General features: G+C 38.6%; 1 protein-coding gene across 1 annotated transcript; it reads left to right on the forward strand.

Moving 5' to 3' along the window:
- Positions 1-234: 234 nt before the first annotated feature.
- Positions 235-1,829, forward strand: LOC133378964 (vomeronasal type-2 receptor 26-like; the record flags this gene model as incomplete). Its single annotated transcript, XM_061613576.1, has 3 exons — positions 235-420; positions 520-646; positions 1,141-1,829. Coding segments are annotated over exons 1-3 (1,002 nt in total), but the record flags the coding sequence as incomplete, so codon positions are not given.
- Positions 1,830-12,437: the final 10,608 nt, after the last annotated feature.

A 12,437-nucleotide genomic window follows, 5' to 3' on the forward strand; every position in this document is an offset into this window, starting at 1 on the left:
CTCAAAGTCTCAAATCTCCACATTTGAGTTGCATGCTCCTTTTGCCACTGGGCCGGAGTTGCCCCACACCTTGTTTATATTGTGCCCTCAGTGTGAGTGGTGGTGGTGCTCTGTGGAGTGCAAAAGGACAGGATTTTTATGCAACCCTATCATCAAGTTTTCTAAATGCTGGCTTTCTCTCTGTCACTCTAGTTTCACACTTTCTTAAGACAAATTTGTGCTTCAAATTCTTCCATGGGGGGATTGTATTTTGAAGAGAAAGGAGAGCTGATAGGCGACTTTGATATCATGAACTGGGTCCTATTTCCCAATAAATCTCATGGCATTGTGAAAGTTGGGAGCATTGAGGGACGGACATCCTCCGACATCAAGTTCACCATTAGCCCAGAAGCCATTGTGTGGCCCAGGAAGTTTAACAAGGTAGGAATATAAGATGTTGCCTAAGACTCTAGGCATGAATTCCCTGGATGCAAATGCTTGTAACGCATTGCTGTTGATGCCCCTTATCTTTCTTTTTAGACTGTGCCTCGTTCCAGGTGCACTGAAAGCTGTCGCCCTGGATATGCCAAGGAGATTCAGGAAGGCCAGCCGGTTTGCTGCTATGCTTGTGCTCCGTGTGCGGAAGGGACCATCTCCACTCAGGAAGGTGGGTGACTCCAGAGGAAAGAACAGCCTGGCTGCTGGAACAGGCCAAACTTCTATCTAGTCTGGCATTTGTTCCCACAGTGGTCAGCCCAATGCTGCTATGGAAAGTCTGCAACTGCCCGCAGGGGGATGGGACAAATATTTGAGGCTTCCTGGAACATTCATAAGTGAAGGCTCTCTGCCATTGCCCCGCTACCTAAAATGAGGTTGTTGGTGACTAGGCTCCCCTGGGAGGTTCAGCAAACAGCAGTGATGTCATTCCAGCGCCATCAGAAACTGCCTTGTCCTGCTCACTCATCCTCATATCAGGACCAGAGCTTGGAAAAGTTACTTTTTTGAACTCCAACTCCCATCAGCCCAATCCAGTGGCCATGCTGGCTGGGGCTGATGGGAGTTATAGTTCAAAAAGGTAACATTTCCAAGCTCTGATTACGACATAAACAAGTATGCATGAAAGGGTGTTGTGAATGATACTGAAGTCATTTTCCTTCTCAGATGCAGAGCATTGCACCATATGTCCAGAGGATCAACATCCCAACAAAGACCGAGATCAATGTATCCCCAAGAATGTCACCTACTTCTCCCATGAAGAATCTTTGGGGATCATCGTGGCTTCCTTTGCCCTCTTCTCGTGTTTAATAACAGGCCTTGTGTTAGGAATCTTCATTAAATACCTAGAAACTCCAATCGTCAAAGCCAACAACCGGGACCTATCATTCATCCTCCTTGTCTCTCTCTTGCTTTGCTTTTTGTCTCCCTTTCTGTTCATCGGCCGGCCCAGGAAAGTGACCTGCCTTCTCCAACAAATGGCCTTCAGCATCATCTTTTCAGTCGCTGTGTCTTCTGTCTTGGCCAAAACCATCACTGTGGTGCTGGCCTTCCTGGCCACAAAACCAGGGAACAGAATGAGAAAATGGCTGGGGAAGGGTTTGTCCAACTCCATTGTCATTTCCTGTTCCAGTGTCCAAGTTGTCATCTGCACCATCTGGCTGGGTGTCTCTCCACCATTCCCAGACTCTGACATGCACTCCCAGCCTGGACACATCATCCTGCAATGCAATGAAGGGTCGGTTGCCATGTTTTATGGTGCCCTTGGCTACATGGGCTTCCTGGCTGCTATTTGCTTCACAGTGGCTTTCCTAGCCAGGAAACTGCCTGGGGCCTTCAATGAAGCCAAGCTGATCACCTTCAGCATGCTGGTCTTCTGCAGTGTTTGGATCTCCTTTGTGCCCACCTACCTGAGCACAAAGGGGAAATACATGGTAGCCGTGCAGGTCTTCTCTATCTTGGCCTCCAGCGCTGGCCTTCTGGGCTGCATCTTCCTCCCCAAATGCTATATTATTGTACTCAGACCTGACCTGAATATGAAGGAGCATTTAACAACAAAAACGAAAGGTGGTATCTGATTCTTAAACTATAATCTTATATTTTGACTACTAAAGTCCAGCAGAGCTGTAATGAAACCTTTGTGCTTTTCTTTGCAATGTAGCTCCTTAGATGCTGCAAATGTACCAGATCTCTTTTTGCACTCAGTTATGAAAGAAAGTAGTCATGAATGATGGAATGTGTAGTGACCCTGGAATGATTACAGGTCCTTCGGTGTTCAAGATTTATATGCATCATTTTATCACAGCGAGATTCCCAGTGTTTATAACTCATATTTGCCCCCAGGCCAAGTTCCAGGTTCTAATTTTGCTATGCAAAGCTTTATACAGTTTGGGACCAGGATACCTGAAAGATTGTCTTACCCCTTATATACCCAGTTGATCACTGTGCTCTGCAGGTGAGGACCTCCTGCAGATACCATCTTATCAGGAAGTCCGTTCTGTACAACATAGGAAACGGACCTTTAGTATAATGGCACCTACCCTGTGCAATTCCCTCCCCTTAAATATTAGACAGGCGCCATCTCTGTTATCTTTTGGGAGCCTATTGAAGACCTTCCTCTTTCCACAAGCCTTTTAAGTTGAGACCTTATCCCAGTCTGCTTCTGTGTTGCTTTTCAATATGTTTTTTAAAAAACATGTAAACCAATGTTTTTAACCTTTTTTTAAAAAAAAGTCTTGAAAGCGTTTTAAATAATGTTTTTAAAGATGTTTTGTTTCAATGTATTTTAAAGTTTGTTTTTATGATGTTTAAAGTGTTTTTAGTCCTTTTGTTTGGCGCCCTGGGCTCCTGCTGGGAGGAAGGGCGGGATATAAATCAAATGATAAATAAATAAATAAAATATTCCACACATAGTTCTCAGAGAAGGGGGTGGAGATCATGCATTTGTGAAGCAGAACTGGGCTTCAACCCATGATGAACATGCTAAAGCTGGTTTCTGAAAAAGTGTGCTTTGCTCATTCTCAGATCTGTTTCACGTTCTTTGGATTTGTGACCACATGTCACAAATGGTTTTTCCCTCACCCCATTTTCTCTTTCTTTGCATGAAGGTAAAAGTGTCCCCGCACTTATATAATTTTTTTTATTATTCAAATTTTTCAAAAGACAAACAAAACAAAGTCAAACAACAAAAACATAACAATACAACAAAAGAAAAAAAATAGTTGACTTCCGATTTGTCGCAGATCAGCTATAAGTATATAATATATATCAAACCTGTCCCTTAATACAGGATCACTTTTCTCCATAGGTTATCTTAATTAATCGTCAAATCCCAATATCATCGTTTTATTTTGATCTTTCAACAAAAAGTCTAAGAGAGGCTTCCATTCCTTAAGAAATGTATCTGTCGATTTTTCTCTAAGTAAGCATGTCAATTTTTCCATCTCTACTAAGTCCATTAATTTCAATAGCCATTCTTCCGTTGTTGGTGTTGATTCCATTTTCTACTTTTGTGCATATAATAATCTTGCTGCCGTAATCATATATAATATTATTCTTCCATTTTTATTTCTATTTGTTTATCCATAAAACCCAATAAAAAAAATTCTGGTTTTGACTGAATATTTATCTTTAGAATTTTTTGCATCATCCTACCTATCTGTGCCCAAAATGATTTTGCCTTTTTACACAACCACCACATATGATAAAATGATCCTTCTTGTTGTTTACATTTCCAACAAACATTAGAAACATTACTATACATTTTTGACAACTTTTCTGGAGTCATGTACCAACGATACATCATTTTATAGACATTTTCTTTAAGATTATAGCATAATGTAAATCTCAAGCCTTTTTTCCACATATTTTCCCATTGATCCATTTGTATGTTATTGCCCACTTTACCATACACTCTTTTACTTGTTCTTCTTCCATATCCATTTTCAGCAAGAGTTTATACATTTTCGCAATTATATTTTCATCATTTGTACACAATCCTATTTCAAAATCAGATTTACTTATTTCAAACCCATACATTTTCTTATCCATTTTATATCTTTCTAACAATTGTAAATAGGCAAACCATTGAGAACTTTATCCTTCCTTTATCAGTTGTTCTCTCTCTTTCATTATATATTCTCCATGTACATTTTCTAATAGTTCTTGATAAGTTAACCATTTCTCTTTTCCAGCCATTTCTCTTCTGTAAAAAGCTTCTTGACTTGAGACACATAATGGTATTTTCGAATAGAACCTTGGTTTATATCTATTCCATATTTTCAACAGAGGACGTCTTATAAAGTGATTATTAAAGTCTACATTTACTTTTACTTTGTCATACCATAGATATCCATGCCATCCCCACTTCAAGTTATGGCCCTCCAAATCCAATAGTCTTTTATTCCTCAATAAAATCCATTCCTTTATCCAGACTAAACAACAGGCAGCAAAATAAAGTCTCAGATTTGGTAATCCCAGTCCGCCTCTTTCTTTGGCGTCTTGTAGTACTTTAAATTTAACTCTTGGTTTTTTTCCTTGCCATACAAATTTAGAGATATCTTTTTGCCATTGTTTAAAAGGTAAGTCAGAGGATATTACAGGTATTGTTTGAAACAGAAACATCATTCTCGGTAATACATTCATTTTTATCACAGATATTCTACCCATTAATGACAATTGTAGTTTATCCCATTTTAGCAGATCTTTCTTAATCTCTGTCCATAATTTTTCATAATTATTATGAAACAACTTTGAATTTTTATTTGTCATAATAATACCTAAATATTTCAACTTTTTCTCTATTGTAAAATCTGTCTTGTCCATTAACTCTTTCTGTTCCCTTAAAGATATTTTTTTCACCAACATCTTTGTTTTTTGATTGTTGATCTTAAATCCTGCTAACGGTCCAAATTCTTTTAATTTGTCCATCAATGCATTAATTCCTTCCAAAGGGTTTTCTAATACAATTATCAAATCATCAGCAAATGCTCTCAGTTTATATTCTTCTTTTTTTATCTTTAGTCCCAAAATCCTTTTATCTTGCCTTATATCTCTAAGCAGCACTTCTAAAACCAGAATAAATAGAAGGGGAGATAATGGACATCCCTGTCTTGTACCCTTTTGTATTTCACATGAATCCGTTAAATCTCCATTAACAATTATCTGAGCCTTCTGAGATGTATAAATCGATCTAATCCATTTTATAAAATTGTCTCCAAAATCCATTTGCTCCAAAACCTGAAACATAAATTTCCAATTCAAATTATCAAACGCTTTCTCAGCATCTAAGAAAATCAAAGCTGCTTGTTTATCATTTCGTTGTTCTAAATATTCCAACACATTCAAAACATTCCTGACGTTGTCACGTAATTGTCTTTTAGGTAAAAACCCCGATTGGTCTTCCTGGATAAATTGTTGCAATATTATTTTCATTCTTTCTGCCAAAATCATTGTAAAAATTTTATAGTCATTATTCAATAGAGATATCGGCCGATAATTTTTTGTTTTAGTTAAATCTTGCTCCTCTTTAGGTATTAATGTTATGTTAGCATTTTTCCAACTATCCAGTATCTTCCCCTCTTGCAAAATAGAATTCATTGTATACTGTAAAGGTAACAAGAGTTCTTCCTCCAAACATTTATAATACACTGCTGATAACCCATCCGGTCCTGGCGCCTTTCCTGATTTAATTTTGCTTATAGCTTCAGATATCTCTCTTGACGTGATAGGACCATTAATAACTTGTCTCTGAAAGTCTGTAATTTTAGGCAAATTCTGTTTAGATATATACTCTTCTATTTTTTCAGATGGGATTTCCTGACACTTGTACAATGTTGAATAATATTGATGAAAAACCTTTTTGATTTTTACATTATCTGTCAGCATCTCATCTCCTTCTTGTATCTTTAAAATAAGATTTTTTTGACGTTCTTTTCTTAATTTATATGCTAACCATTTCCCTGGTTTATTTGCAAATTCAAAAGTCCTTTGTTTAGCAAAATTTAGTTTCCTTTCCATTTCTCTAACTGTCAGCATTGATACTTGATTCTGTAACATTTTAATTTGATTTACAATAGAAACTTTAGTTGGATTCTTTTTCAATTCTTCCTCTTTTTGTTTTATTTCTTCCAAAATTAATTGCATTTTCTGTTGTTTCTTTTTTTTTAATTCAGAGTTACATTTAATAAAATATCCCCTCATAAATGCCTTACTTGTATCCCAGACAATATTTTCATTTGTTCCTTTATGTAAATTATGTTCAAAAAACTGTTTTAATTTCTTCTTACATTCTTGTACTACTTTATCATTCTGTAATAAGGATTCATTTAATCTCCATCTAAATCCAAGTGTTTTTTTTTTGTGAAAGTTAATATTACAGGATTGTGGTCCGAAAAAGTTTTTGGTAATATATCCATTTTAAAAATATCTTTCACTAAGTTTTTAGACATCCAAATCATATCAATCCTCGAGAATGTTTTATGTCTTTCTGAAAAATAAGTAAATTCCTTTGCGTTATCATTTATATATCTCCAGGTATCCACCAATTCTAAATTTTCCATCAATTCAAAGCAAATCTTCGGTAGTTTACCCTGTGTCTCTTTAATATTTTTTTCCAGAAAGTCTATCAATTTTTGGTGAGATTACCCCATTCCAATCACCCATGACACACCAATGATCATATGAAAACTCTGACAATTTTTCCATAAGTCCTGTGTAAAACCTTGTTTTATCTTCATTAGGGGCATAAATGCCCACTGTCAAAGTTTTTATGCCCTGTAAAGTAATTTCAACTCCCACAAATCTACCACTATCATCCAGTAATATCAATTTAGGAAGCAATTGTGGGTTAATGTAAAGAACAACACCATTTTTTTTTAATCCAGCCGAAATAAATTCTTCACCCAAATTTTTACAAATCAAATATTTGGAATCTTTCTTCTTAATATGAGTTTCTTGTAAACAAATTATATCCAATTTTAATTTTTTCAAATAATGAAACACTTTCTTTCTCTTCTGCGCCGTGTTGGCTCCATTTATATTCCAAGTAAGATATTTGTAATCCATCTTTAATCGTGTATTTTAAAATGTACCTGATGCTCCCTTTAATCCATCATCTTCCTTTCCCTCCTCTGCATGTTCCTGTTGACTTTGTTTCCTAGGAATTATATCCATATCTTTGAGTTTATCTTCTTCCATGTCTTTTGAAGCTTTTCTCAAGAAATCCCTTGCTTTTTGAACAGTATTCAATCGATATTTCTGTTGTCTGAATGTAAAAATCACTCCTTCTGGAACATCCCATCTAAATTGAATTTTGCATTGCTTAAGTTTTTCTGTAAAGAAAGCATATTCTTTTCTCTTACGTAAAAGTCTAATAGGAATTTCCTTCATCACCAGTATTTCCTTGCCATCAATTTTAAAGCTATTGTTGAAGTGTTGTTGTAATACCATATCTCTGGTCCTCTTTTTTATAAAGTGAACAAGCACATCTCTTGGAATTTTTTTCATTGTTGCATATCTGGAATTAATTCTATAAACTTTATCTATTTCAAATTCCATCCGATCTTCATTCCAATCCAAAAATTTTACTAAGGCATTAACAATTTTATCTCTGATATCTTCACCTGTTTCCTCAGGAATTGCACGGAATCTCAAACAATGTTCTTTATTTCGCATTTCCATCACCGCCGTGTAATCCAAATTTTTTTTCTAATTCCAGATTTAATATATCTGTTCTATTCTCCAAGATTTGTACCTTTTCTTTAGTATTTTTTACATCCTCTATTATTTGCCCAATTGTCCCTTTAATCTCATCCACTTGTATTTTAATATGATTTTTTATATCTTTCAATTCCATTTTCATTTCTTGTTTTAGATCACTAATCCCTTCCATTATTTTTTGAAACATATCTGGGGATACAGCCCCATCCTGTGCATCAATTGAACCTCTTCGCTCCTGAGCCTTAGCTGCTTTTCTGGTTGTCATTCTCAAAAAAAGCCTTTAATTTCTGATATTAACCACTGTTCCCAAACCTAGAGGCAGTCTATTTCTTTTTTTTTCCTCCACCAACAAAAGAGTTAATATTCCAGGCCTGTTATTATAGTCCGGCCAGCACAGTTCTTATCTACGTCCAGGAATGCAAAACAATTCTGGTTCACAACACCAAGCAATTAGTAACATACACGAACAGCAGATTCGCCCAAAAAGAAGTAATCCAAGAAAAAAAATAGTCCCAAATATATTTCCATCAAATAATCAAGTTGCCTCTCCTCTGTTTTAATCTTTATAATTCCAAATTCAGGCCAGCTTTTTGTCATTAAAAAAATATAAGCTGTTTACATTTTCTTCCTTAATTTTATTTAAATGAGAAAAAGTATGACTCACCCAAGTTTCTCAATTGCTGATTCGTAAACAAATCCCTTTTACTGTAGTAATTTAAGCCAAATGATAAGATTTAGACAGAAGGAGGCTCGCTGGTTATAGAACGTTTTTAAGAAGAAAAAAAAGTCTCGCTTTTTTTCAGTACAGCTTGTTGGAAGTCCTGACTTCGTCTTCAGCCGATCGGTATGCCTTCTTATCTCAGGAAATTCCTGATCAATTCCAGCCGCCGACAGCTCAACGAAGTCCTGTGGATAACCTGTTCGGTTCACCTTTGCCTTGGAGAACATTTAAGCCAGTCAAAGTTTCCTCTTGACTGGTTTTTAATCTGAAAAAAGCTTCCTCTGAGACAGAGATCTCTCAGAGACGGCCACCAGCTGAGCACTCACTTCCGGGAAGTCTGTCCCCGCACTTGTAGTGCGAGTCGTTTCCGACTCTCTGGGTGACGTCTTGCGATGTTTACTAGGCAGACCATATATATGGGGTGGGATTGCCAGTTCCTTCCCCGGCCTTTCTTTACCCCCTAGCATATGCCGGGTACTCATTTCACTGACCACGGATGGATGGAAGGCTGAGTGGACCTCGACTTCTCTTACAGGAGATTCAACTTCCTCCTACCGTTGGAATTGAACTTCGGCCATGAGCAGAGCTTCGGCTGCGTTACCGCCGCTTACCACTCTGCGCCACAGAGGATCTTTGCATAGCTGCATTAAAACTCTTACATTCCTATTTAGCAAGTTCCATTAGTTTGTTTTTTATCCCCGTTCTTGTGCTTTCATGCAAACTGCAATCTTTTTTTCTGCTCACGCACTTCTCAAACACATTTCCTCTTTTGTCTTTAAAATGTCATATGATGAGGACATACAGTCCAACGAACTAGAATTCCTCCATAGGGAGGCTCCATCACAGAACCGATGTGAGTTGGTGATACTGGGCTCCAATAGTACTGGAGACAGGCCATCCTTCCCTGACCAAAATGCTCAAGGAGTTCTTGAGATGGAGAATGAGATCAAGGAGGCATCCAAAAGAGGAATGCTGTAGTAATAGGTGACTTCAGCTACCCTCACATAGACACAGTGCAGGCATGTTTCTGCCATGACAAAGAGGTGACAATTTCTAGATACCCTGATTATCTATGCCCTTCAACTGTTGATCATGGAACTGATCAGAGGGGCTTTTGAACCGTTTGGGGAGATGATGGGTTGATCAAATTCAATAAATATGTAAACAGGTCATTGCCCTCAAAGTCTAATATATCACATGTGACTTGAAAAGATGAAAGTTCCCCCTAATTAGTGGCTATAAAGAAAATTGAATGGGAAAATCAAGGCAGTCAAAGCTCTCCCAAATGCTTGGGAGTTGTTTAAAACCACCATGTTAGAAGCTCAGCTAGGATGTATGCCGCAGATCAAGAAAGGGGCCATTGGGACCAAGAGGATGCCTGTGTGGTTAACTAGCAGATTGAAAGAAACTATCAGAGGTAAGAGGGCTAATTTTGAAAACGGCATTGAAAAAAATCTGTCTCTCCAATTTTTTGATAATCTATCGATATTTCCTTTAAATATCAATATTTTAAAAGGCAATATTGATTTTTAAAATATCAGTATTTCCTTTAAAATATCTTGATTAATATCTTGATATGTTTTTCAGCTGGAAAACGATGGATCCGAAAAAGCAGCCGCTAGCCGATAAAGACAGAACTGGAATTGATGCCAGCCTGTTAAGTGGATGGGATGCTTTTGAAGAGGCACTGGAGATGACTCAAGAGCCAGCGTTTCTAAGAAAAACTCGCAGAAGAGAAACTAAAGGTTACAAGGCCCAGAGAAGTTACATGCCCTGCTGAAGCTGATCAGCAAGAATACGTGCTGGGAAGCTGTTGTGTGATGGCTAGCTTGGAATGCAGATATGGGCGGAGAAATTGATGTGCCGGGTGCATAAGAAATGATGGGCATGCATAAGTTAGAAGAAGGACCAATGGAAAGGTGGCAGGATGGCATTAGGGGGCCAATTAGAATGTGTCATGAATTTTTGCTTGCATTGCATAAAAGTGTAGCACCCCCCCCATAAGGGGTGTGCTTGTTTTGCGAATTATCGCCTTGCACCTCTTCTGGCCAGAACGAAATAAAGCTTGTTGGACCCTTCAACCTGGGTGTGGTCATTTGGCTGTACTGCGCACTGGGCAACGAACCCATTTGGGAGACAACACTGGCAGGATGAGGTAACTTCTTGTAACAAGTCCGAAAGAAGAACTGGGACAGAAATGCCCCCGCTGCAGCTGAGAGCTTGGCCTGAGAGGCTTGGGACAGGCAGGGACCACACCAGTGTGAGGTTTCCTGCTGCTGCCGTTGCTTCTGAGGCTACTGCTGGCCTCCAGTTGTGCTACTCAAGGATGATGCTGAAAGCAGAAAAACCAATGAAGAAATAATGGCTGATTCCTAGCTAAATTTGGAGCAGCTATGGCTGAGGACTGGGTGAGATCTCTACAGCCGCTGCAAAGTGAAGTCACAAGTCAGGTCAAAGCGATAGCTCAGACTGCTCAAGAAACCAAGGATCAATCCAAGTCACAATCCATGGCTTTTCAAATGAACAGCAGGCCCTTAGAAGACAAATGGCGGACCTGGAGGACAGAGGCTGCAGAACAATATTTGTATGAAAAGGGCCTTGGGGGGTAATAGATTCTATGGACCTTAGAACAGAGTGATGAACAGCCTCTTTTCAGATTTCAATTTGACAGAGCTAGATCTAGAGCAGGTACCAGTGGCGTCACTAGGGTTGGTGTCACCTGGTGCGGTAACTCATGGTGTCACCCCCATGGAACTCCTCCCGTACCAGACCATACAGAATCCTTAGTAATGTTTTTGTACTAATGTTACTTATAAATCGTAATTCCCGTATATCACTGAATGTAATGGCAATAGTAGTGACATAAACAATGAGCAAAATTAAAATTACACCTTTAAATTACAATATCATACGCACAGCCCAAATTCTTGCTCTTATCACTAATGGGAGTTAATTATCTTGCATATGCCCACAGTAAATTTTCAGATACTTTCAGACCCTCAGCAATTTTCAAGTGGTCTATGGAACCGATGGAACCGACTGCCTAGGGAGGTGGTGGGATCCCCTTCGCTGGAGGTCTTCAAGCAGAGGCTGGACAGCTATCTGCGGGAGATGCTGTAGCTGTGGATTTCCTGCTGTGAGCAGGGGGTTGGACTCGATGGCCTAAAAGGCCCCTTCCAACTCTATGATTCTATGAAGAAAAGTTTGGGAACCCCTGGTGTAAGACGTCTGCTTATGTCCCTATGCTGCTCTCACCCCTCATTTAGGTGCCTGGGATGCATGCGTGTGGACATACCTCCTTACAGTTATGGAAAGTGATTCTTAATAATAAGTCTCCAGACACAAAGTTACATAGGTATTTATCAGTTGTTTAGTAGAAAATTCAGAAGTGCAGAGTCCCTTCATGATAGTTGCAGCCACATACACCCTTTTTTACTCCTGGATTAAGAATGAGATCTTTGTTAATGCATTCTCTCACAACAACAAACATCTCTAGGAGCCAATCAGCATGTAAGTGGAGAGCGTTAGCAATTGAGAAGAGTCTTCTCAGTGGCTGACTTACCTCCTTTCACTCTGATTGTTTCCAATCAGCAGGAAAGGCAAGGAAGCCTATTAGAAGACTCTTCTCAGTGACTAACACACTCCCTTTTCATGCTGACTGTAGGATGCTTGGAGACATAGGGACCCTGCTTCCAAAACAGCAGAGGGACTAAGATCCCCTGGGTGACTACCCTCCTGGTGCTTATGGACATGACCGTAATATATTTTGTGACATGCAAGTTCGATATTATTTATTAAGTGTGTTTAGGATTACACTGATGGCATTCCCAAATATGTACTTTCACACAGACTTGGGTTTTCCATAACACAACGTTTGTCCAAGCCTCCACACTTGGGGGGACACTATTTGCATACTCCTTCCATAAGAACATCAAAGTTGGATACACACCTGAACCAAGACCCAGACAAAAGGGCACTCAAAATAAAAAGGTAATTACAGTGTCTGAGTAGATCTTGTACAGTG

This window comes from Rhineura floridana, chromosome 3 (assembly GCF_030035675.1).
Source record: "Rhineura floridana isolate rRhiFlo1 chromosome 3, rRhiFlo1.hap2, whole genome shotgun sequence".
NCBI classification, from domain to species: Eukaryota; Metazoa; Chordata; class Lepidosauria; order Squamata; family Rhineuridae; genus Rhineura; species Rhineura floridana.